At 43.1% G+C, this 26,885-nt stretch overlaps 1 protein-coding gene across 1 annotated transcript in view; it reads left to right on the top strand.

Annotated features, from left to right (window-relative positions):
• Positions 1 to 1,565: 1,565 nt before the first annotated feature.
• Positions 1,566 to 26,885, top strand: part of LOC120020256 (GREB1-like protein) — a 46,413-nt gene continuing 21,093 nt past the window's right edge. Inside the window, exons 1-12 of the mRNA XM_038963803.1 lie at positions 1,566 to 1,820; positions 5,236 to 5,355; positions 8,522 to 8,681; positions 9,148 to 9,330; positions 9,619 to 9,795; positions 10,072 to 10,248; positions 10,614 to 10,739; positions 20,849 to 20,971; positions 24,072 to 24,209; positions 24,556 to 24,681; positions 25,467 to 25,604; positions 25,796 to 25,981. Of these exons, the coding sequence (XP_038819731.1) occupies positions 8,525 to 8,681; positions 9,148 to 9,330; positions 9,619 to 9,795; positions 10,072 to 10,248; positions 10,614 to 10,739; positions 20,849 to 20,971; positions 24,072 to 24,209; positions 24,556 to 24,681; positions 25,467 to 25,604; positions 25,796 to 25,981 (1,531 nt within the window). The 5' untranslated portion in view covers positions 1,566 to 1,820; positions 5,236 to 5,355; positions 8,522 to 8,524. The remainder of the gene's footprint in view (positions 1,821 to 5,235; positions 5,356 to 8,521; positions 8,682 to 9,147; positions 9,331 to 9,618; positions 9,796 to 10,071; positions 10,249 to 10,613; positions 10,740 to 20,848; positions 20,972 to 24,071; positions 24,210 to 24,555; positions 24,682 to 25,466; positions 25,605 to 25,795; positions 25,982 to 26,885) is intronic.

The raw sequence follows: 26,885 nt of genomic DNA, 5'->3' as shown, positions 1-26,885 counted from the left end.
CTTGGGAATTTTCTTAGTTTGCTTGAGAAATTCTCAGCAACTTTACTTAAACATAGAAAAAGAAAAACAAGACCCAGACATAGGGATTACAGGCTTGTTTGGGAAATGTTTTTATGCATAGTAACCTTTTAACTGGTCACTCCATGAACGAGGCTAGCGTAAATTATTAACAAAGACTATTTTGAGATTGCAGCCAAAACAGGAACCAGGCATTGTATGCAAGGAATGATTTGGCAGTCAGTTAGCTGCTTAGATTTAGTGTTCAAAGTCATATGAAAGTGGAAATGTGAATGTCACGGACACACATCAACCCTTTGCTCTATCGGCAGTGGATCTGTAGAGAGGGGGGAGGTTAAAGAGAGTATAGTGTTATCTTTTTCTCATACTCAGCCAATAGGTTGGGATCTGATTGCAACGTTACAAATATGTTGTTGTGAGAACCTAAAATGTTCAAAAGCCTAGTTAGAACATTCCGTGTGAGGGAACCACTGGTGAGGAGAAGGTGAATTGATTAGTCCCCAAAAAGCCTCCAAAGTCCCTATATCATTGAAAAAATACAGTGTTCTGTTGTTATGTTGCTTACGCACTTAGGGAAACTTCTCTACCTGTACAGTATATTAGCATGATGTGACGTAATTTAATTTATTTTCACGGAATAAACCCAAAATGCTTTTAAATCATATCATGCATTTCTTAGTTTCCATAAAATCCGTCACCCCAGCGCTCCATTGGCCCAGCGTTAGTAATGACGAGGCATTTGACCAGCCAGCCAGGCTATAATGACGCTATAATCCTTGACATCTGTCCACCCAGCGCCTATTGATTTGTGGTGGCGGAAGGTGGATCCCCAGTTTATTTATTTTGACCAGATGAGCCCTTGGTATTTATAGCGGGGGTAAAAAAAAACAGTCAGGGGTCCATCCCAGTCGCAGGCCTGTAGTCTGTTCTGTAGGGCCAGGGTCCCAGCCTGGCCAAGAGGGGCAAAATGCACAGAGCTGACCTGACATTCTTCTTGTCCCTATTTTGCCAGTGGTTGGGGTTGCCCTATCTCTAAATTGGCCCTAATAAAAAGGAAGGGAGTGGCAGAGAGAGAGAGAGGGAGAGACGGGTGAAAGTAAAGAAAGAGTAGGGGGGGGGTTGATTTTGACTAGATTTGTTTCTTCTTCTTTGGTAATCTAGGAACTGTATAGGTATAGTAGTTCCATTTCTCCAGTGTGTCATCCTGCTGAGTCAGGGTTTCCCCCGTGTTGTTGGCGTGTTAAACGCTGATGGTCACGCGTGTCGGGGTGGTGTGACCATGTGGCAGGAGGGGATGTTGCCCAATGTCTTTGTTTCCTGGCCAGGCAGGACGGCCCTCCAAGAGCATCTGTCACTACAGGGGGTCAGAGGGGCTACGATGAATGAGGCCCCAGAGAATTTACTCCACACACAGCAAATGGCACAACATAGGGGAGGGACAAGGGGACTGGGGGAGGGTGTGTGTGTGTGTGCTTGGGTGTGTGTGTGCTTGACTCAGAGAGAGAGGGGTTCTGCTGTACTGGAGGAAGGAGGAGTATTTGCTGTCCATACTGTGGTGGAGTTTAATTACCAAGGAGCTGCTGATGGCTTGGGGACACACCAGATGAGAATTAATCAGCCCTACGTCTCCTTGGATATTTCCTCACTCTTGTCCTCTTCCTTAGGACCCAAAATGGACTATAATTCGTGACTTTGTGATTTATTATTTTTGTATTGTGGAATTTAGTGTTTGGTTTTGGAGCGTTTTTTTTGTGTGTGTGTGTTATCGAAGTGCTGTCTGGCTGGTGGAGAACCATTGGAAGGTATGGAAGCATTTTACATTGTTTACTCTAGCACTTTGCTGGATTTCCACCAACATGATGTTGATGGCTCAGCTCTTAGCACCTAATTTAAGGGACCTGGAAATGTTAGTCCTTTTTTGCATAACCCCCATCCCCCTCTCCTTTGCTATACTGATGTGTACTCTCATCCTCATTCATGGGTTTTCTAATGTTGACAGTACCCTCTTAGTAAAAAGGGTTCCAAAAGGGTTCTTCGGCTGTCCCCATAGGAGAACTCTTTTTGGTTCCAGGTAGAACCCTATTTGGTTCCAGTCGGAACTCTTTTGGCTTCCAAGTAGAACCCTTTGGGGAAATGGGTTCTACATGGAACCCAATAGGTTTCTACCTGGTATCAAAAGGGTTCTTCAAAGGGTTCTCCCATGGGGACAGCCGAAGAACCCTTTTAGGTCCAAGATAGCACCTTTTTTTTAGGAGTGTAGCCTACAGTCATTGTTCCTGTATTTCTGTGAAAAATAAATAAATAAGATATGTAATACATTTACTCGAATGACTAAGGTAGTCTGTTTTATCATGATCTATTGTAAGTAATGATGACTGGCAAAAGCTTGTGTGAATGTTTCAATAATCAAGTAAAGAGGTAGTCAGTGGTCGTCTTTTTACCATGTTCTGGATGATCTAAATCATTTTAGACTATTATATCACTATGTGTTGTAGAAAACGCATGTTCAGGATCACCGAGATAGTGTCAAGTTTTTTCTGCATCTACCCCGGCTTTCCCTTTTTTTTCTCCTCTCTTTTCAGTGTGTTTGTGTGTGGCGTGCGTGCGCGCGCACACACGTCTATCTGTGCCAGTGCCTATGTGCACATATGTGGATACAGTAGCAAGTTAGATTTCTTAACGTGAAACCCTTGACTGACTTCAACGTTGCAGTGTTGTCTTTGAAGAAAAGGTTCCAGGAGTGATAGAGTGGGTCTGAAACAGGTTGTGACCAAGGGGAAGTAGATGTAATCCCTCTCTATCCTGCCTCTATCCCTCCATTGTCAGGAGTGTAACGTCATTATGCAGATGAAGGAAGAAACAAAAAGGGAGTGGCGTGGGGGAAAAAGAGAGAGGCAGAGAGGGAGGGAAGGAGGGAGAGAGAAAGAAGACAGTGAGGGGTGGGAGCGAGAGGCTAAGCTCACAGTGATCTTGGAGTTAAATATCTAACATTTCTTAGAATTTAAATCCACATCACTCTAAAATAGGACCTCTGTTTTCACATCGTTCATTAACAAGGAGTTAGCTATGTTACGCATACGCACACACGGGTGCGTCTGTGTGCACATGTGGGTGTGTGTGTGTGTGTGTTTGTGTTTGTATGTGTGTGTGTTTTGTGTGTGTGTACCTCTGCGGCCACCGCCTTAAATTCCCTCCTTACACCCCTGAGGCAAAATTCCCTACCAGCATGTCATGCTGAAAGGACCCTAAAATGTCATTACCAGAAGAACAGGATCCCAGCCATTAGGCACCCGAGGCTGTGCCTGAGTATGTCTAGATTTACGGCTCCGATGGGTCAGGCACATCTCACTGGCCATCTGCAGTGTCCTAGATTATTGTTATTATTAGTACCTTTTTTTTTACCTTCTATTCTTATCGTTGTCACATTTAGTTGAGAGTAAGCATTTCATTGTACTGAGTACACCATGTGTTTCTTGTGCATATGACACATAAACTTCATTTGATTTGGCAGCCATGAAAATATTTCAACACTCTGGCCTAGTGGGGGGTTAATGCCATTGATAGTGACCCTGTGGTCATGGAAATAGATACAGGGTTATGTTAAGAGTGATCTGTAGTCTAGGCCTACTGATAGGCCAGTGTGATAAGATTGTCTCATCGAATGGGTTATATTACTGTGAATGCAGTTAGCTGCCTAGAGGGCCCTTAAAGCGTGTATCTAGAAGTGAAGGAAGATTTGGATGTTCAGTCCGTACTCAAGAGAATGTTCCCTAAACTCATACAGCGTTCCGGTTAAAGTTATAGCACTGTCTGACCTGGATGGTATGGAATTTGCATGACCTCCCTTATCCCCCTATCCCCTTGTCCCTCCCATTGACCATGTAGCTCTGTAGTTTGATTAGCCTTATCAGTGTGAGGCTAATCATTCACAAAGTTAACTACTTCAATGTGGTTAACAGGACAAATCAGTGTGTATGTAATGCCAGCGCGAGGACTTGGGCCCCAGACCTCAGGCAGGGGCAAATTAGGGACACCAGGTCCCAAAAATGGCATAACAAGGACCATGCATTACAGGATGGTGACAGGGAGCATTCTTGTGACAGTCAATGTTTTGAAGGGAACTTTGTATCAGCTTAGTTGTATAAGGTCTAGGAGTGGGTAAACAATGCTTGGGGTCAAAGTGGAAGTACAGATGTAGGATCTTAATTTGATCACCCTGTTGTTGCAGGAAATGTCCTGCAAACGTGTAGTGTATTCAAGGTTTAAAAAGGCTTCTAAAGTTTGAAATTTCCACTTTAAAATGTCAGACTTAATAAAAAATAAAAATAAACATTTATCAACGCCTACAAAAATTCCATGAATTATAATCCACACCAAAGTTCAAATTTCCTGTTGCTGCAGGATTATTTTCCTGCTGTGAGAATCTGGTCAAATTAAGATCTTATATCTCTACCAGTTTTTAGTAGTTGGTGGTGTGTGTGTGTGTGTGTGTGTGTGTGTGTGGGTGTGTGGGTGGGTGTGTGTACGTGTGAGCGCCCATATACAGTTTGTGTGTGAGTGTGCATACACGTGTGTAAGCATGTGTGTGTGTGCAAGCATGTGTGTGTGTGCATACATTATTCGTGTGTGTGTGGATGATTACAAACCCTAAAACTCTAGTGTGTTTTACAAAAATACCCAGAGGCTACCGTATCACATAACCCCTGTTCACCGCCAACGGTCACTACATATGTCATGGTTTTGTGCAATCTGTTAAGCTCCTCTTAACTTTTGAGTGGCCTCTCTCATTGCTCTAAGTGCAGCCATTCATTTTCATTGTCAGACATGTTGTGTGGACTGTACTGACTATTTAAAAGCTTTTGTGCGTCTTTCATGCTTGAGTTTCATTTCAATAGAATTTTTAAAATATTGGGTTTGATTTGATATCTTGAGATGAAAGGTGCTGCAGGCCTATCGTGTGTTATTTGCAGCAAACATTTCTCCTTGCATACAGTATATCAATTGTGTCAAAGCCTGATTCGACGCTCTCGCCTTTAAATACACCAGTGTGGCATGACCGTCTTCCTTAGTGCTAATCATTTTCAGACAATTAGCCAACTATAAACCTTCAGCCTACTATACAGTATGTCTCCTATATTCCATGTGTCTGTTCATTTGGATCCTTGGGTGAAGATGCTTTTAGTTAATCTCATGTATTCATCTAACCTCTCTCTTTAGGTCTAGAACAGTGCTGCTGAGGGGGATGTCACTGCAGGACGTTTCTACACAGTGGTTCTTCTGACCCATCATGTAGTAGAGGAGAACAAATCCCTTCACGCCTGGGAACAATTACACAAGGTAAGGACAGCTACACCAAGATGACGTGATAATACATGAGATTATCATGTTTTAAAGCCGTGTCGGGAAAGTGAGGTAAAGTCCGAATGGGAAAGATGTATAAAGAGAGAAAGGAGGGTCTTGTTCCTTAGGGCACACCATAGCAAAACTTGTCAAAACGTGAAACCATAACGAGCATTTCTTATTGGACAAGCTCAGATGGTACCTCTGTATTTCACAAAATGTCTGACAATTTTCTTCAATTTAATTCCTAATGAACAAGCCCTATTTTTTTCTCCCATATGGCCTCCTGGAATTTGCAAGCTTGTCACAGGACCAGACCTTAATTCTGCCCGGGGGTTAGATTCTTGCAATATGGCCATTATGGCCACCCAGGCTCAGGAATCTGTGGAAGAATCTGAGACCGGTTTTCTGGTCAGCTTCCAGTTGCCTCTGAGAAAATCGAGATCTCAGTCACTTCTCTTCTCCAAACATGATTCTGTCACTACCTGAAAACACAGATCAGACACTATTTCATCATTCATCAAACAGAATTACGTCGAATGAAATCACGCCTGAAATCACTCCTGACCACCCACTTCCTCTATCTCTCTCCTGCTCCAGCCACATCCATTAGGCCACCTTTGTCACGGTGTGGCTTTGTTGTGATGGAGCACGTGTTGAAGGGTCTCGTCTGTGTTCCCCTCTCCACCTCTCCCATGTGTCAGCTTTGTGAGGTCACCACTATGGCTTCACTTTGTGAGGTTTAAAGACAAATCTGTTCTCTGCTGCTCTGGGCTCTTGAATTGACCTGGAAGTCCTCCAGAAAACCTCTTAAGGCATCAGCATGCTTCGGTTCGGCTCGGTTCGGTTCGGCTCGGTTCGGCTCGGTTCGGCTCGGTTCGGCTCGGTTCGGTTCGGCTCGGTTCGGCTCGGTTCGGCTCGGTTCGGCTCGGTTCGGTTCGGTTCGGTTCGGCTCGGCGAAGCATGCTGATGCCTTAAGAGGTTTTCTTGAAAAATGTGAAAAAAGCGGCAAAAGTACTGTTTGTCTATTTTGAGACACCGAAACCAGACTGAATTAATATTTTCATGTTTTTGCCAAGAATTCTTCAACTAATTAGGACGTTTGGTGCAGTATTTCTCAAGTGAAAAGATTTGCATGAAACCGACTTTGGCTATCAACTTCGAGAAAAAATGACGTATGCACGAACAGCCGAAGACCAAAACTAACAAAAACGTCACAAAATGTTGTCATAATATATGGGAAGATGTGGACGCCTTCACCAGGCTCCGCCACCTCTTTAAACACACCTTGGGTAGTTCTCTCTCTATCTCTTTCTACCTTTCTTCATCCATCCACCCGTCAGCGGAGGGAGAAATACTGTAGCTTCTTTATGTTAAGCTGCTTATCTCTGTCAAAGCACAATCAGGCACCACACTTAATCTTGTCCTTTGTCTGCCTTGGCTGGCCATATCCCACCCCCTCTCTATCTCTCTCAAGTCAAAGGGCTTTATTGGCATGGGAAACATATGTGTACATTGCCAAAGCTGTCTCTCTCTCACTGTCTCTCTCTCTTGCTGTCTCTTTCTCTCTTTCTTCTCAGTCTCTCTGCCCCTTTTCCATCTGGGTAGGTTCTTGGGTAATCAGCCAGGCTTGAACCTGTCCAGGTATGGGACAGGTTAGGGCAGGAACAGGACCTCGGATGGCTAACTGTTCCAACTTGATTACCAAGCCTGCCGTTTATTGACAGAATAAAAGGGTTTCAGAAGGCTACACTACAGTAGCTAAAGACAACCTGGGAAGAAGCATGCTTCTTCATTTTAAAAGGGTGCACAAAAAGCTTTTGAGTAGAATCAACATAGAAACTGAATAGTGCTTTGTATTTGTCAGATTGATCTCAGTAAAATAGGTTCTCTTGATTTAATGATTAACCCAGTTAAGTCTTATTTGGTTGTATTTCATAATGGTTACCTTAGGCGAGGGGTATTTTGTCCAGTGGCAATTTACCTGTCAATCAAATTATCTGGATTGGATGCTACTTGTTTTTTTACATGTAAAAAATAGATTAAAATTGGTTAGTTATATTTAAATGTAATTTGTCTACAAATTCTGTATGTACTATAGATATCATGTGTAGTCTATTTTCCTGTACATTTCTTTTACATTGCAGATACAGGATTTTGTTTTGGACTAGTTGTTTGATAGCCAAGCCATTTATACATCGCTTGGCATAGTCAAAATGTAATATTGCTCGGCATAGAGTTAGTCAAAATACATGATATCACAAGTAATTGTGCCCCTAAAAAACCTGCCCAGACAATGTGATGGTTACAGAGTCCAAGCTGTTCCCAAACAGATGAAGCCTTCAACCTGTGGCTTGACTTGGCTGTTAATGGTTGCATTTATACAACACTACAGTAACACCTGCAAAATGTAGCCCAAGGACAATGGTAGGGAGGGTTTTTCAGGCCAAGAGCATATGTTAGCTGGCAAAAAATATTACTTTCTTTTCAGTCCTTTATAATTGTAAACCCTGCAAATGAATGGATGGGTGATATGAAAAGGGCAATGACCAGAAAAGGGAGAGGAGCGTTAAGGAGAGTTATTTAAGGATAGTTATTTAGTTGGACAGTCTATATCAGTCATTCATTATGGGGATACTTGGCTAGTACCCTTGCCCTGCACTGGTCACTTCTGTTCTATTTGAACAAGGGATTTTCACTAAGCCCCCCCCCCCCCCCCCCTTACACTCTTCAGTGCCACCAGGCCACATGTGTGTGTCCCTGTCTGTCCAGCTGCCACCTGCTTCCCAACCTCAACCCCAGGCCCACACAGCCGACCTCGGCAGATGTCCGAAGAGTGGACCAAAGGAGAGGGCAATGAGGCCAGGGTGACATACTGAAATTCAGAAAGAGAGGGAAAGATCTAGAGACAAAACCAGAAAGAAGTAGGGTAGGGATAAAGACAGAGGGGGAAACAAGTAAAGAGAGTGAGAGATTGTGTGTGCGCATGCATCTTCTTATGTGAGACTGTAAGTGCATCCTAGCATCTTTATGACCCCTGGACAAGTATCCTTTGTAGATTGGATTTCTACTCTGTTCTCTCTTACTAATCGACGTGGATGGAGCTGAGCCTTGAGTGCATAGCTGTGCTTTTGTCCATGTTATACCGTTCTTCTCATTACAGATAATGGGGAATTCGTACGCAGGGCAGTTGAAATCTGCTCGCTTCGAGGAGGCCCTCCACAACTCCATCAAGGCCTCCCTACGCTCCAGCAGTGGAGACCCACAGCCCATCTTCACTCAGCTATACCTGGAGCCTGACCAGTATCCTGGCAACATGGATGGTACTTCTCTCTGTCTGCATGGCTCCATTCTCTGTCCTCATCAAGGTCGTTATGTATAGAAACAGTACAAAACACTAGCTATAGCCAGCTGACTCTTTCGTTAGTGGATCATAGATAACGGAAACACATAGGAAAAAAACGTCTTTCTCTGATCATTATGTTAAATTATTTTAATGATAACCAGTTGAATAGGACTTGAGAATTAGTCATTACATTATACCCACACACACAGCAAATCCATATCATCTCACACATTTAGTTCTCTTGAAGAGAGGTAGACTTGAACGTGGCCATGTAATGTGTTATGGGTTTGTCCTTCTCTTGAAAAAGGACTTGCAAAGCCTCCGATCTCCATCTCCTTGCCTTTGTCTGGCAACTTCACTCCAGGAGAATTTCTTGTGTTGTGTGATGTGGTGTATGATGGCGACATTATGTCTTACGGGGTCATTGTGTGTTATTGGGTCAGATATAAAGCCCAAGGTGAACCTGTACATGCCGTGCGGGGAGCCTAAGGGTCAGGATCTGCTAAACGGCCAGGCCTCTAACGGTCTGGAAGAGCTGGAGGAGGAGGACGACTCTGACACCAGCAGCCCCCCTCTGCCCTATCTACACCAGGGCCCTGCGCCCGACGGTTGCTGCACCATGGACGGTAGGCCTCAAAAAACATCTCATACTCCTTTTGTCCTGGGAACCCCTGGGATTCAAATCCTTGCTAAAAAGCAGATCTTAAGAACACATCTTGTACATTCTCTACTTAGGAACACCACATGTTTGCAACAATATTCACAATGTATCGTAGACATCTATATAGATATTATTCAGCAAGTTGACGACGATAATACTAATTCCAGTGAACGCGACCATGGTACGTGTCCTGTGTGTTGTTGTTGTGGATGTTTACTCCCGAGCTGACTGTTGTTCTGTCTCTTCTTCTCAGGGTTCTGTCAGGCCGGTAAGGACCTCCGTCTGGTCTCCATGGCGACGGAACCGATCGAAGTCCCAGCTGGCTTCGAGCTTGTCGGTGCCAAATCCTCCAGCGTCCCAGAGCACATCCTGGTGTGTGCCGTGGACAGGCGCTTTCTGCCTGATGAGAACGGGAAAAATGCACTTTTAGGTCAGTCCGTCTCTCTGACCTGATATACTGAGGTAGACATATGAGTATTTTACCCGCTCAGTTTAGATGAGTCATCAGAAATGCTCGATTTTTACCACCCTCCATACTGTAGCTTGCAACTAGTTTTGATTACTGTTGCATTTGGTTAACCTGTGCTGTGGCCTCCTAATGCCACATTGAATTGAACAGCTTATTTTTGTTGTTCATAAATGTTTGGCGATAGAAATATTGACATGAGACTATAATGTATCCTTATAATATGTGTTGTGTGTGCAGGGTTTTCAGGGAACTGTGTTGGCTGTGGGGAGAAGGGGTTCCGGTACTTTACTGAGTTCTCCAACCACATCAACCTGAAGCTGGCCACGCAGCCCAAGAAGCAGAAGCACTTAAAATACTACCTGGTGAAGAACTCTCAGGGTGCTCTGTGCAAAGGACCCCTCATCTGCTGGAAAGGTGAGATGTCTCTCTGACCCTATCTGCATTAATTTCACACACTTTCTGCAACACTTTACATTGAATTTCTCTTATACCTGTGTTGTAACACTGTAATTACACTAGTAACATTGTATGTTTCTACAACATGACAGGATGTTGCATAGTAATTTAGCAAATGCATTATAAATGCATAGTAGCCTAATGGAGTTGAGTGGTTTTTGCAATAACGTTTGTAATAACTAAAATGTGGTATTGGTCTGGGGTTATATTTGTTTTATGACCCATCAATATATATACAAAATGTATCATTGATTGATTCAATGATAATATGTTTCCAGCTCTATTTTACATATGTTATTTATTTCTCCCCTCCTTTTCCCCAGACTGCAAGACGCGCCAGTTCTCCAATAGCAGTGCGTCCACCTCCAAGCCCAGTTCCTCATCCTCCCTGAGTAGCAAGGAGAATGGAGGCACCAACGGACACAGCTCTTCCCCTTTCTCCCGCTCAGGTAGGACATACGCACACCCTCCTCTTCCCCTTTCTCCCTCTCAGGTAGGACACACACACACCCTCCTCTTCCCCTTTCTCCCTCTCAGGTAGGACACACACACACCCGCCTCTTCCTCTTTCTCCCTCTCAGGTAGGACACACACACCCTCCTCTTCCTCTTTCTCCCTCTCAGGTAGGACACACACACCCTCCTCTTCCTCTTTCTCCCTCTCAGGTAGGACACGCACACCCTCCTCTTCCTCTTTCTCCCTCTCAGGTAGGACACGCACACCCTCCTCTTCCTCTTTCTCCCTCTCAGGTAGAACACGCACACCCTCCTCTTCCCCTTTCTCCCTCTCAGGTAGGACACACACACACCCTCCTCTTCCCCTTTCTCCCTCTCAGGTAGGACACACACACACCCTCCTCTTCCCCTTTCTCCCTCTCAGGTAGGACACGCACACCCTCCTCTTCCTCTTTCTCCCTCTCAGGTAGGACACGCACACCCTCCTCTTCCTCTTTCTCCCTCTCAGGTAGGACACGCACACCCTCCTCTTCCTCTTTCTCCCTCTCAGGTAGGACACGCACACCCTCCTCTTCCCCTTTCTCCCTCTCAGGTAGGACACGCACACCCTCCTCTTCCCCTTTCTCCCTCTCAGGTAGGACACGCACACCCTCCTCTTCCTCTTTCTCCCTCTCAGGTAGGACACACGCACACCCTCCTCTTCCTCTTTCTCCCTCTCAGGTAGGACACGCACACCCTCCTCTTCCTCTTTCTCCCTCTCAGGTAGGACACGCACACCCTCCTCTTCCTCTTTCTCCCTCTCAGGTAGGACACGCACACCCTCCTCTTCCTCTTTCTCCCTCTCAGGTAGGACACGCACACCCTCCTCTTCCTCTTTCTCCCTCTCAGGTAGGACACGCTCATGGCAGTCGACTCTGTCTCAGTTTATAGTGCAGTTAGTGCTCATTCAGTGTGAGATCTACGAGGGACGAGGCAAAAGGAATGGCAAATAAGTCTGGCTGCACAGCCGATTTGCAAACAAACTGTAAATTGAGAAATCATGTGACTAAACTAAACAAAAAGAAGAAGAAACTGTACTATGAAACAAAGATAAATTATATAAAGGATGATAGTAAAAAGCTTTGGAGCACCTTAAAACCTCTCTGGGATATGTGGGACGGTAGCGTCCCACTTGGCCAATAGCCAGGGAAAATTTAGAGCGCCAAATTCAAAAAAATGATATAAAATCAAACTTTCATTAAATCACACATGTAAGATACCAAATTAAAGCTACACTCGTTGTGAATCCAGCCACCATGTCAGATTTCAAAAAGGCTTTTCGGCGAAAGCATAAGATGCTATTATCTGATGATAGCACAACAGTAAACAAAGAGAGTGTAGCATATTTCAACACTGCAGGCACGACACAAAACGCATAAATAAAATATAAATCATGCCTTACCTTTGACGAGATTCTTTTGTTGGCACTCCAATATGTCCCATAAACATCACAAATGGTCCTTTTGTTTGATTAATTCCGTCCATATATATCCAAATTGTCCATTTATTTGGCGGGGTTGATCCAGAAAAAAACAGCTTCCAATTTGCGCAAAGTCACTACAAAATATCTCAAAAATTACCTCTAAACTTTGCCAAAACATTTCAAAGTACTTTTGTAATACAACTTAAGGTATTTGTAAACGTTAATAATCGATCAAATTGAAGACGGGTCTATCTGTTTTCAATACAGGAGATCAACAAACTAACGCTACTTTTCTAGTCTTGCGCAACTCTCAAACAGTACACATGACGTTACACTGTTTCCAGGTGGCCTTACTTCTTCATTGCACAAAGGAATAACCTCAACCTATTTCCAAAGACTGGTGACATCCAGTGGAAGCGGTAGGAACTGCAAACAGGTTGATTAGAAATCCAGTATTCCAATGAAACCTCATTGAACAGACAGTGACTTAAAAAAAAAATAATAATTAATGGTTAGTCCTCAGGGTTTTGCCTGCTACATAAGTTCTGTTATACTTACAGACATGATTCAAACAGTTTTAGAAACTTCAGAGTGTTTTCTATCCAAATCTACTAATAATATGCATATCTTATATTCTGGGGATGAGTAGAAGGAAGTTGAAATTGGGCACGCTATTTATCCAATAGTGAATTTGCTGCCCCCTATCCTAGAGAAGTTAACTTCTCTAGGGTACGTGAGACGGTAGCGTCCCACCTCTTCAACAGCCAGTGAAACTGCAGGGCGCCAAATTCAAATACAGAAATACTCATTATAAAAATTTCGAAAACAAAACATATTTTACATAGGTTTAAAGATTAACTTCTTGTGAATCCAACCACGGTGTCAGATTTTTTAAATGCTTTACGGCGAAAGCATACCTTACGATTATTTGAGAACATAGCCCAGCAGACAAATCATTACAAACAGTAACCAGCCAAGTAGAAGAGTTACACAAGTCAGAAATAGAGATAAAATTAATCCCTTACCTTTGATGATCTTCATATGGTTGCACTCAGCAGACATTCATTTACTCAATAAATGTTCCTTTTGTTCGATAAAGTCTCTTTATATCCAAAAACCTCCGTTTTGTTCGCGCGTTTTCTTCAGTAATCCACAGGCTCAAACGCAGTCAAAACAGGCAGACAAAAAAATCCAAATTGTATCCGTAAAGTTCATAGAAACATGTCAAACGATGTTTATATTCAAACCTCAGGTTGTTTTTAGCCTAAATAATCGATAATATTTCAACCGGACAATAACATCGTCAATATAAAAGGTAAACAAGAAAGGTACTCTCTTTGTCGCGCATGAAAAAGCTCTGTGACACTTTAGGGTCCACTCATTCCGACTGCTCTTACTTCCTCATTTTTCAGAATACAAGCCTGAAACAATTTCTAAAGACTGTTGACATCTAGTGGAAGGCATAGGAACTGCCATTTGAGTCCTAAGTCAATGGATACTGTAATGGCATTGAATAGAAAACTACAAAAACAAAAACAAAACTACTTCCTGAATGGATTTTTCTCAGGTTTTCGCCTGCCAAATCAGTTCTGTTCTACTCACAGACACTATTTTAACAGTTTTGGAAATTTTAGAGTGTTTTCTATCCAAATCTACCAGTTATATGCATATCATATCTTCTGGGCCCGAGTAGCAGGCAGTTTAATTTGGGCATGCTTTTCATCCAAAATTCCGAATGCTGCCCCCTACCCTAGAGAAGTTAAATGACATTTTGGGCAAAAAGGAAAACTCAGCTCCATCATTCATTGAATCAGACGGTTTATTCATCCCAAAACCCTCTGATATTGCCAACTACTTAAATTTTTTATTGACAAGATTAGCAAACTTGGGCATGAAATGCCAGCAACAAACTCTGAATAATAATGGCGCCGGCGGGGATGGCTGCCGTTTTACGGGCTACTAACCAACTGTGCTATTTTGTTTGAAACATATTTTGGACATAAATTTGCTGCTACCATCTCTTATGACTGAAAAGAGCTTCTCGACATCAGAACAGCGATTACTCACCTTGAACTGGACAAAGATTTTTTCTTTAATGAGTCCGATGCGAAGGATATACTGCTTTCCGGAGACCAGGCCCAAATCCCCGTCGTTCACGTGAAGAAAAGCTGGAGATACAGAGGGAGAAGGTCAGGGTCCCTTGTGAGGATTCGTAGGCGAGTGAGTAAATCGCCACTACCATCGGTTCTATTGGCCAACGTGCAATCACTAATATTCACTAATATTAAAGACATCTCAAGGTATTGCTCACCTGAGGTAGAGTACCTCATGATAAGCTGTAGACCACAGTATCTACCAAGAGATTTATCATCTATATTATTCGTAGCTATCTATTTACCACCACAAACCGATGCTGGCACTAAGACTGCACTCAACGAGCTATATAAGGCCATAAGCATACAAATACATGCTCATCCAGAAGAGGCGATCCTAGTGGCCGGAGACTTTAATGCAGGCAAACTTAAATCTGTTTTACCTCAATTCCACCAGCATGTCACAGGTGCAACCAGAGGAGAAAAAAAATCTAGACCACCTTTACTCCACACACAGAGACACATACAAAGCTCTCCCCCGCGCTCCATTTGGCAAATCTGACCATAATTCTATCCTCCTGATTCCTGCTTACAAACAAAGACTAAAGCAGGAAGTAGCAGTGACTCGCTCAATACGGAAGTGGTCAGATGACGCGGATGCTACGCTACAGGACTGCTTTGCTAGCACAGACTGGAATGTGTTCTGTGATTCAGCTAATGGCATTGAGGAGTATACCACCTCAGTCACTGGCTTCATCAGTAAATGCATCGAAAACATCGTCCCCACAGTGATTGTACGTACATATCCCAACCAGAAGCCATGGATTACAGGCAACATCTGCACCGAGCTAAAGGCTAGATCTGCCGCTTTCAAGAAGCGGGACATTAATCCAGACGCTTATAAGAAATGACGCTATGCCCTCCGACGAACCATCAAACAGGCAAAGCGTCAATACAGGACGAAGATTGAATCCTACTACACCGGCTCCGACGGTCGTCGGCTGTGGCAGGATTTGCAAACTATTACAGACTACGAAGAGAAACCCAGCCGCGAGCTTTTATTTCTTTCATCACATTCCCAGTGGGTCAGAAGTTTACATACACTCAATTAGTATTTGTGGGGTGGCAAGTAGCCTAGTGGTTAGAGCGTTGGAGTAGTAACCAAAAGGTTGCAATATTGAATCCCTGAGCTGACAAGGTAAAAATCTGTCGTTCTGCTCCTGAACAAGGCAGTTAACCCACTGTTCCTAGGCCGTCATTAAAAATAAGAATTTGTTCTTAACTGACTTGCCTAGTTAAATAAAGGTAATAAAATTAGGTAGCATTGCCTTTAACTTCTTTGGGCTGCAAGCCCGAAGCCGGGCACAATATGACAACAGCCACTTCAAGTGCAGGGCGCGAAATTCAAAAGATATTTTTTAGAAATATTTAACTTTCACACATTAACAAGTCCAATACAGCAAATGAAAGATAAACATCTTGTGAATCCAGCCAACATGTCTGATTTTTAAAATGTTTTACAGCGAAAACACCACGTATATTTATGTTAGCTCACCACCAAATACAAAAAAGGACAGACATTTTTCACAGCACAGGTAGCATGCACAAAACCAACCTAACTAACCAAGAACCAACCAAACTAACCAAGAAACAACTTCATCAGATGACAGTCTTATAACATGTTATACAATAAATCTATGTTTTGTTCGAAAAATGTGCATATTTGAGGTATAAATCAGTTTTACATTGCAGCCACCATCACAGCTACCGTCACAAATAGCACCGAAGCAGCCAGAGTAATTACAGACACCAACGTGAAATACCTAAATACTCATCATAAAACATTTCTGAAAAATACATGGTGTACAGCAAATGAAAGACAAGCATCTTGTGAATCCAGCCAATATGTCCGATTTCTTAAGTGTTTTACAGCGAAAACACAATATAGCATTATATTAGCTTACCACAATAGCCAGAAACACAAGCCATTTACCAGCAGCAAAAGTTAGCAATCGTAACAAACCAGCAAAAGATATATAATTTTTGACTAACCTTGATAAGCTTCATCAGATGACAGTCCTATAACATCAGGTTATACATACACTTATGTTTTGTTCGAAAATGTGCATATTTAGAGCTGAAATCAGTGGTTATACATTGTGCTAACGTAGCATCTTTTTCCCAGAATGTCCGGATATTTTTATGACACTCAACTATTCTGACCAAATAACTATTCATAAACGTTACTAAAAAATACATGTTGTATAGGAAATGATAGATACACTAGTTCTTAATGCAATCGCCGTGTTAGAATTCTAAAAATAACTTCATTACGACATCCAGCTTAGTTATAGCGAGAGAGTGCCCAAAATCTGGGCGCAAACTACTAGTACACATGTTCGACAGATATATGAAATAGCATCATAAAATGGGTCCTACTTTTGATGATCTTCCATCAGAATGTTGTACAAGGGGTCCTTTGTCGGGAACAATCGTTGTTTGGTTTTAGAATGTCCTCTTCTCCAGTCAATTAGCACGGAAAGCTAGCAAAGTGGCGCGAAGCTCTCCTTCGTGAACAAACGCAGACAAAGCAACACGCCTAACGTCCCAAAAAAAATTCAATAATCTAATAAAACTATATTGAAAAAACATACTTTACGATGATATTGTCACATTTATCAAATAAAATCAAAGCCGGAGATATTAGTCGTCTATAACGACAGCTTTTCAGAAGGCAATACCAGGTCCCTTCTCGCGCGTTCCAGAAAACAGGAAATTGGTGTCACGTCATGCCAAGAGCTTTTATTCGACCTCAGATCATGTTATACACTCCATTTCTTCTCTCACTGCCTGTTGACATCTAGTGGAAGGCGTATGAAGTGCATGTATACTAATACATATCAAGCACATTTATAGGCAGGCCCTAGAACAGAGCATCGATTTCAGATTTTCCACTTCCTGTCAGGAAGTTTGCTGCAAAATGAGTTCTGTTTTACTCACAGATATAATTCAAACGGTTTTAGAAACTAGAGAGTGTTTTCTATCCAATAGTAATAATAATATGCATATTGTACGAGCAAGAATTGAGTACGAGGCCGTTTGAAATGGGCACCTTTTATCCAGGCTACTCAATACTGCCCCTGCAGCCCAAAGAGGTTAAATTGTTTAACTTGGGTCAAATGTCAGGTTTGTAGGCCTCCTTGCACGCACACGCTTTTTCAGTTCTGCCCACAAATTTCATATAGGATTGAAATCAGGGCTTTGTGATGGCCACTCTTACTTTAACTTCCTGACTGATGTTGTGTAACAGTTTAACTTTACGTCCGTCCCCTCGCCCATACCCGGGCGCAAACCAGGGACCCTCTGCACACATCAACAACAGTCACCTACGAAGCATCGTTACCCATCGCTCCACAAAAGCCGCGGCCCTTGCAGAGCATGGGGAAACCCTACTTCAAGGTCTCAGAGCAAGTGACGTAACCGATTGAAAGGCTATTAGCGCGCACCACCGCTAACTAACTAGCTAGTTACATCCGTTACAGTTGCTTCAATATATCCACATCATTTTCCTACCTCATGATGCCATCTATTTTGGGAAGTGGACCAGTCCCTCCTGCAGCAAAGCACCCTCACAACATGATGCTGCACCCCCGTGCTTCACGGTTGGGATGGGGTTCTTCGGCTTGCAAGCCTCCCCCTTTTTCCTCCAAACATAACGATGGTCATTATGGCCAAACAGTTCTATTTTTGTTTCATCAGACCAGAAGACATTTCTCCAAAAAGTACGATCTTTGTCCCCATGTGCAGTTGCAAACCGTAGTCCGGCTTTTTTATGGAGGTATTGGAGCAGTGGCTTCTTCCTTGCTGAGCAGCCTTTCAGGTTATGTCGATATAGGACTTGTTTTACTGTGGATATAGATACTTTTGTACCCGTTTCCTCCAGCATCTTCACAAGGTCCTTTGCTGTTGTTCTGGGATTGATTTGCACTTTTCGCACCAAAGTACGCTCATCTGCAGGAGACAGAACACGTCTCCTTCCTGAGCGGTATGACAACTGCATGGTCCCATGGTGTTTATACTTGTATACTATTGTTTGTACAGATGAACGTGGTACCTTCAGGCGTTTGGAAATTGCTCCCAAGGATGAACCAGACTTGTGGAGGTCTACTATTTTTTTTCTGAGGTCTTGGCTGATTTCTTTTGATTTTCCCATGATGTCAAGCTAAGAGGCACTAAGTTTGAAGGTAGGCCTTAAAATACATCCACAGGTACACCTCCAATTGACTCAAATTATGTCAATTAGCCTATCAGAAACTTCTAAAGCCATGACATCATTTTCTGGAATTTCCCAAGCTGTTTAAAGGCACAGTCAACTTAGTGTATGTAAACTTCTGACCCACTGGAATTGTGATACAGTGAATAATAGGGGAAATAATCTGTCTGTAAACAATTGTTGCAAAGATTACTCGTGTCATGCCAAAACTATAGTTTGTTTACAAGAACTTTGTGGAGTGGTTGAAAAACTAGTTTTAATGACTCCAACCTAAGTGTATGTAAACTTCCGACTTCAACTGTATATCGTGAATTAAGAGTTAGTTACCTGTCTAACAGAACACAGAGGGAAGCCTCTCTGACGTAAACCAGGTAGAGTTTGGCGTACCTCACGGTAGCTGCCTTGACTTTTTTTAAATCAATAACCTACCACTAGCATTGAGTAAAGCCTGCGTGTCCACGTGCGCTGATGATTCAACATTATATACGTCAGCTACCACAGCAAGTGAAAACACTGCTATACTCAAGAAAGAGCTGCTGTCCGTTTTAGAATGGCTGGCAAGTAATAAACTAGTCCTAAATATACAAAAAAATAAAAGCATTGTATTTGGGACAAATCATTCACTAACCCAAAATCGAATCTAAATGTTGTAATTATAACGTTTGTTGTCGGGAGAAGGAGAGGAGGACCAAAGTGCAGCGTGGTACGTATCCATAATACTTTTAATAAAGATGAACACGCAAACAAAAACAACAAAACGACCAATGAACAGTTCTGAAAGGTGCAACAAACACTAAACAGAAAATAACTACCCACAAACACAGGTGTGAACAGGCTACCTAAGTATGGTTCTCAATCAGAGACAACGATAGACAGCTGCCTCTGATTGGGAACCATACCAGGCCAAACACATAGAAATACAAAACAAGGACAACATAGAACACCAGACATAGAATGCCCACCCAAACTCACGCCCTGACCAACCAAAATAGAGACATATAAAGGATCTCTACAGTCAGGGCGTGACAGTAATGAATAATGTGTCAGTTAAACTAATTGAGGAGAATAAACTGCTTGGCGCAACCCTAGATTGTAAACTGACATGGTCAAAACATATTGATGCAACGGTAGCTAAGATGGGGAGAGGTCTGTCTGTGATAAAGCCCTACTCTGCTTTCTTGATGTCACAATCAACCAAACAAGACCTACAGGCCTTAGTTTTATCACACCTGAACTACTGCCCAGTTATATGGTCAAGTGCCATAAAAAAGAGCATAAGTAAATTACTGTTGTCTCAGAACAGAGCCGCACGGCTGGCCCTTAAATGTACATGGAGGGCTAATATCGATAACATGCATGTCAATCTCTCCTGGCTCAAAGTAAAGGAGAGATTGACTGAATCACTACTTGTCTTTGTGAATTATACTAAGCGGTGTCAGAGGAAGGCCCCAAAAAATGTCAAAGACTCCAGTCACCCATGTCATAGACTGTTCTCTCTGCTACCGCATGGCAAGCGGTACCAGAACGCCAAGGCTCCTTAACAGCTTCTACCCCCAAACTATAAGGCTGCTGAACAATTAATGAAATGGCCACCCGGACTATTGAAAGCAGCGAACTGTCTGTTCAAACATCTAACACACAGCTCAGACACCTATACATACCCCCACAAGACATACCACCAGGGGTTTCTTCGCAGTCCCCAAGTCCATAACAGACTTTGGGAAACACACAGTACCTCATAGAGCCTTGACTACATGGGACTCTCTTCCACATCAAGTAACTCAAGCGAGCAGTAAAATCAGATTAAAAACACACACACACACGCACACACACAAACACACACAAACACACACACATACTAAAATACTTAACCTGATGTGTTAGCTGTGCTGATACGCACCATTGGCATGACTTCAGTGTCCTATCTCCTGACACCGACCTTGAGCTACATCCTGCTCCCAGTTAGGTCATAACGCTCTGTCAGGGAAGGGTAGAGGTTTGACACAACACCCCCTCTCCTCTCCCCTCACTCCCTCCCCTCCCCTCATCTCCCATCCCTCCCTCCTCTGACCAAGATTACATCTGGCTTGATTGTAGAGTGTCTGTTTGTTTACGAAGCATTGGTTTGTTAACCAGGACTGTTATGGTTTACTTGTTCTAATGGAACAATTGGATTGAGTCATTATTGTTGATTTGTTAGTTTTGTTTGGAGAGATTTTGGTTAAGGCAATTTGACAGGACCCAACAGCCACCCTATGCTCTTATTACCCTCCAGACTCCCCTCCTACCAGGACTCCCTCTGCCGCCTCTGTGTTCTTCTCAGCCCAGGACCTGGCCCGAGACTGCAGCTTCCTCAAGCCTCTGGCTTCTACCCCTGGGGGCAAGACTCTACCAATTGGTACAGCTCTTCTTCTACTCTTCTTCTATCAAATCAAATGTTATTGGTCACATACACGTGTTTAGCAGATGTTATTGCGGGTGTAGTGAAATGCTTGTTTCTCTAGTTCCAACAGTGCAAGTAATATCTAACAATTTCACAAAAATACACACAATATACACAAATCTAAAGTAAAGGAGTGGACTTAAGAATATATGAATATTTGGACGAGCAATGTCAGAGTGGCATAGATTAAGACACAGTAGAATACAATACAATACAGTATATACAGTGGGGAGAACAAATATTTGATACACTGCCGATTTTGCAGGTTTTCCAGCTTTTATTTCTTTCATCAAATTCCACGTGTCAGAAGTTTACATACACTCAATTAGTATTTGGTAGCATTGCCTTTAAATTGTTTAACTTGGATCAAACGTTTTGTGTAGCCTTCCACAAGCTTCCCACAATAAGTTGTGTGAATTTTGGCCCATTCCTCCTGACAGAGCTGGTGTAACTGAGTCAGGTTTGTAGGCCTCCTTGCTCGCACACGCTTTGTCAGTTCTGCCCACAAATTTTCTATAGGATTGAGGTCAGGGCTTTGTGATGGCCACTCCAATACCTTGACTTTGTTGTCCTTAAGCCATTTTGCCACAAATTTGGAAGTATGTTTGAGTCATTGTCCATTTGGAAGACCCATTTGCGCCCAAGCTTTAACTTCCTGACTGATGTCTTGAGATGTTGCTTCAATATATCCACATATTTTCTCTTCCTCATGATGCCGTCTGTTTTGGGAAGTACACCAGTCCCTCCTGCAGCAAAGCACCCCACAACATGATGCTGCCACCCCCGTGCTTCACGGTTGGGATGGTGTTCTTTGGCTTGCACGCCTCCCCCTTTTTCCTCCAAACATAACGATGGTCATTATGGCCAAACAGTTCTATTTTTGTTTCATCAGACCAGAGGACATTTCTCCAAAAGGTACGATGTTATGTACGATCTTTGTCCCCATGTGCAGTCGCAAACCGTAGTCTGGTTTTTCATGGTGGTTTTGGAGCAGTCAGCTTCTTCCTTGCTGAGGGGCCTTTCAGGTTATGTTGATATAGGACTCGTTTTACTGTGGATAGAGATACTTTTGTACCCGTTTCCTCCAGCATCTTCACAAGGTCCTTTGCTGTTGTTCTGGGATTGATTTGCACTTTTCGCACCAAAGTACATTCATCTGCAGGAGACAGAACACGTCTCCTTCTTGAGCGGTTTGACGGCTGCGTATTCCCATGGTGTTTATACTTGCATACTATTGTTTGTACAGATGAACGTGGTACCTTCAAGCGTTTGGAAATTGCGCCCAAGGATGAACCAGACTTGTGGAGGTCTACAATTTTTTTCTAAGGTCTTGGCTGATTTCTCTTGATTTTGCCATGATGTCAAGCAAAGAGGCACTGAGTTTGAAGATAGGCCTTGAAATACATCCACAGGTGCACCTCCAATTGACTCAAATGATGTCAATTAGCCTATCAGAAGCTTCTAAAGCCATGACAACATTTCCCGGAATTATCCAAGCTGTTTAAAGGCACAGTCAACTTAGTGTATGTAAACTTCTGACCCACTGGAATTGTGATACAGTGCATTATAAGTGAAATAATCTGTCTGTAAACAATTGTTGAAAAAATTACTTGTGTAATGCACAAAGTAGATGTCCTAACCGACTTGCCAAAACTATAGTTTGTTAACAAGAAATGTGTGGAGTGGTTGAAAAACAAGTTTTAATGACTCCAACCTAAGTGCACGCAAACTTCCGACTTCAACTGTATATAGGGCAGCAGCATCTAATGTGCAAGTGATGGCTATTTTAAAGTCTGATGGCCTTGAGATAGAAACTGTTTTTCAGTCTCTTGGTCCCTGATTTGATGCACCTGTACTGACCTCGCATTCTGGATGGTAGCGGGGTGAACGGGCAGTGGCTCGGGTGGTTGTTGTACTTGATGATTTTTTTAACCTTCCTGTGACATTGGGTGCTGTAGGTGTCCTAGAGGGCAGGTAGTTTGCCCCCGGTGATGCGTTGGGCACCACCCTCTGGAGAGCCCTACCGTTGCGGGCGGTGCAGTTGCCGTACCAGGTGGTAATACAGTCTGACAGGATGCTCTCATTTGCGCATCACTAAAAGTTTGTGAGGGTTTTAGGTGCCAAGCCAAATTTCTTCAGCCTCCTGAAGTCTGTGTGGGTGGACCATTTCAGTTTGTCAGTGATGTGTAGGCCAAGGAACTTGTTTCTGGATGACAATGTGTTAATCTATTGTATGTGTAATTATATCTCCATCGTATAGTCATTGTTACCTCACAACATCAGCTTTAAAGTGTTTTACAGCATGGTACATTATATCTAAATAATATCCAGTAATATTATGCAGACATGCCACATGTGCAATAAGCTTTAGCCCATGTATTTCTAAGGGTCAGGAAATAGCCATCACTTCTGCTATGTGCCCTGGTCTGAGTAGGAGAAGGACCTGTTGCCTAGAAACAGGCTTGTTTACGTGGCCAAGCATAGTCCAGATGGAGCTGTGGCGTGTAGATTAGCCTCTTCTACTGACTGGAGACACACACACATGCGTGCATACACACACACTGCTCATCAATACTGAGCAGAAAATCCCTGTAATGACTTTTTAAGACCTGGCTATCCATTAGCTTGTTTACAAGGTTGTAAGATTGACAGGCCTGGCCTACACATACCAATCAATGTGTTAGCGTAAATGCACACGCAGTGAATCTGAGACTGGAAAGTGCCCCATCAGTTCATTGGCAATAGGAAATCAATAGCTCAGTGTTAGGCGGGCCTAAATCATTCTTATGTATTGTTCAGTCTCTATATTAGGAAGATATCTTTCAGGACAATTGGTTTTATTTTGTAATTATCAAATACATGTATTTATTGTATTTGTTTACTCTTTGTTTACTATGAAGAAGATATAAACACGCACTTCACGTATGGCATCTCTCAAAAGGCTGTCAAAACATTATCTTACGAAAGTTAATTATTTAGCGTTGAATCGTCTGAAAAGGAATTGTGGTGAAATGCATCAATAATGTACGGTGTGTCTGTCTGTGTGTCGGTGTAGTACCCATGGCTTTAAGAGTGAACGGGCCAACCAACGGACTGGGTCCAGACGGCCACCCCCCTTTACTGAGCCCCTCCCAGGTGTCTCTGGGACCCCAGGGACAGGGGTACAGAACCTCCGACCTAGGAGACAACCCTGGTGAGCGCCACATTCTCCTCCCTAACCTCTGTGACGTTGAACATACACAGGAAATGTCTGCTTGTTGTGTTCCTGTTACGGGTGAATTACAATACATATTTACTATTCCGATTCCAATTTAATGTTTCTCTGCACCTGCTTTTTCTTTTTATTACAGATCTTAATTTCTGAAATATGAAGTAGAATGTAGTATAATTGCTCATAGGTCAACATTGTTGAAGCCCTCTGAATTATTTTGAGAACCCAGACTCCGAGAACCCAGACCCCTTTTGAGAACCCAGACCCATATTCTGCAGTTACAACATTAATGAATTTTCATGTTTCTCTTGTATTGTTTTCTGTCCAGTTTCCTCTGCCATGATCTCAGGCCCACCCAAGAAGCGCCACCGTGGTTGGCACCCTAACCCCCTGGTGCCAGTCCCCCCTACAGTCGTCCCTGTTTCCGCCATCCGACCCATCGTCTGCTCCCCAGGTCTGGCACAGAGCTTTTGATAATGTTTCATTGTTTATTTACATAGGGACACATTCATTTACAACACTGATACACTGAAAAGGCAACAGTTAGATGAATTGCACCATCACACCACAGCGTATGTTAACATCCAGAGCGTGTCCTGAATAGATACAGCCCTAGTAGACTTTGTTTCATGAGGAATTCTTTGAAATGTCATGCACCACCTACACTCTTAGGAAAAAAAGGTGATATCTAGAACCTAAAAGTGTTCTTCGGCTGTTCCCATAGTTTGAAGAGCCATTTTTGTTCCAGGTTAAACCCCTTTGGGTTCAATGTAGAACCCTTTTTAATTTTTTTTTAGAAGAGTGTACTGTAGCCCCAGCAATTGTGAAAACGTGTGTGTGTGTGTGTGTGTGTGTGTGTGTGTGTGTGTGTGTGTGTGTGTGTGTGTGTGTGTGTGTGTGTGTGTGTGTGTGTGTGTGTGTGTGTGTGTGTGTGTGTGTGTGTGTGTGTGTGTGAGAGAGAGAGAGTGCATGTTAGATCTGACGTTGATTACTACATTGACCTTGCTTTTCGGGAGAAGGAAGGACAAAATGTCCATGAAATTCTCTGTTGTCAGGGGTGATTCATTCAGCATCTCCATGGAGATAGGGTCAGACAGGTTAGTGCAGATCTGCGCAGAAGCTGAAAGAGTGGGTACAAATGATCTTTAAGAATTAGAAAGGTCCTGATTTCCAGGATCTGCTTAATATGCAGCTGTATTGTAATCATAGTATTAACATGGTGTGTCTATTTCTGAACAGGCTCTGTGCTGGCCATGCCCACTCCTCAGCTGCCTGTAGCAGGTGTCCTTCAGCCCCAACCCGTCACTGCTGGAGAGACTGTCATCGTCCCTGACAACCTGCTCAACACCTCAGGAGTCCGTCCTGTTATCCTCATCGGTAAATCCTCCTCATAAAACTGTAATCTCAATTTAAAAAGACACTTGTACTGTACCAGGGTGTGATTTAGAGAAAAGAAAGAAAGACACACTCTATATAACTCCCAATTATTTAATGAAGCAACATTTCAGGACACAGTGTCTTCCTCAGGGTATATGATTGACTGACTGATTCTGGTGTTTGGTTTGCAGGGCACGGCACATTACCATACTTCTATGGGAACGTGGGGGACATTGTGGTGAGCCCCCTGCTGGTGAGCTGCTATAAGGGCAAGCAGTTGACTGAGAAGACACTGGCCAGCCTGGGACTGACTGGCAGCCAACTATTCAGTGTGGAGACCATGATCCTCCTCACCCTGCAGTACCTTGCACGGCTAGGTAAAGGCCTCAAAAGACTAATGCGCACACACACACACACACACACACACACACACACACACACACACACACACACACACACACACACACACACACACACACACACACACACACACTGTTACATATGAAAGGCTTATTTAAAAAGGTTTAATCAGACATTGAGGATAATAGTTGGGAGGCTGAGCTAAGCCAAAGCCTGGTTGTTTTAAAGTTTGGTAACACTGATGAGGTAGTTTGGTAACACTGATGAGGTAGTTGGACCCCGCTCCACCATTGTAACTCAAAGTGCTCCATTAACTGCTGCTGCTGCACTTACTGTCACTAATGCACTTTAGTGGCTCCAAATAGCTAGCATGACCCTGAGTTGCTAAGAACTGTAATTTACTATGCTTCTCAGAGTCATGACTGAAGAAGGACATGGATAATATGAATCTAGCTGTTTTTTCTGTCCGTCGGCAGGACAGAACAGCAGAGTCCGGTAAAGTCAGGGGGGGTGGTGTATGTCTCTTTGTTAACAACAGCTGGTGCGCAATCTCTAATATTAAGGAAGGCTCTGGATTCTGCTCGCCTGAGTTAGAATACCTCATAAGCTGTAGACCATACTATTTACTATCTGTATTTTTCGTAGGTGTCTATTTACCACCACAGACTGATGCTGGCACTAAGGCTGCACTCAATGAGCTGTGTAGGGCCATAAGAAAATAAGAAAATGCTCATCCAGAGGCGGAGCTCCCAGTGGCCGGTGATTTTGTTGCAGGAAAACTGAAATCCCTTTTACCTAATTTCTACCAGAATGTCACCTGTGCAACTAGAGGGATAAAAATTGTAGATCACCTTTACTCCACATACAGAGACAAATACATAAAAGCTCTACCCCGCTTTCCATTTGGCAAATCGGACAATA

Source organism: Salvelinus namaycush, chromosome 25 (assembly GCF_016432855.1).
Source record: "Salvelinus namaycush isolate Seneca chromosome 25, SaNama_1.0, whole genome shotgun sequence".
In the NCBI taxonomy this organism is placed as follows: Eukaryota; Metazoa; Chordata; class Actinopteri; order Salmoniformes; family Salmonidae; genus Salvelinus; species Salvelinus namaycush.
This window is presented reverse-complemented; position numbering and strand designations above follow the sequence as displayed.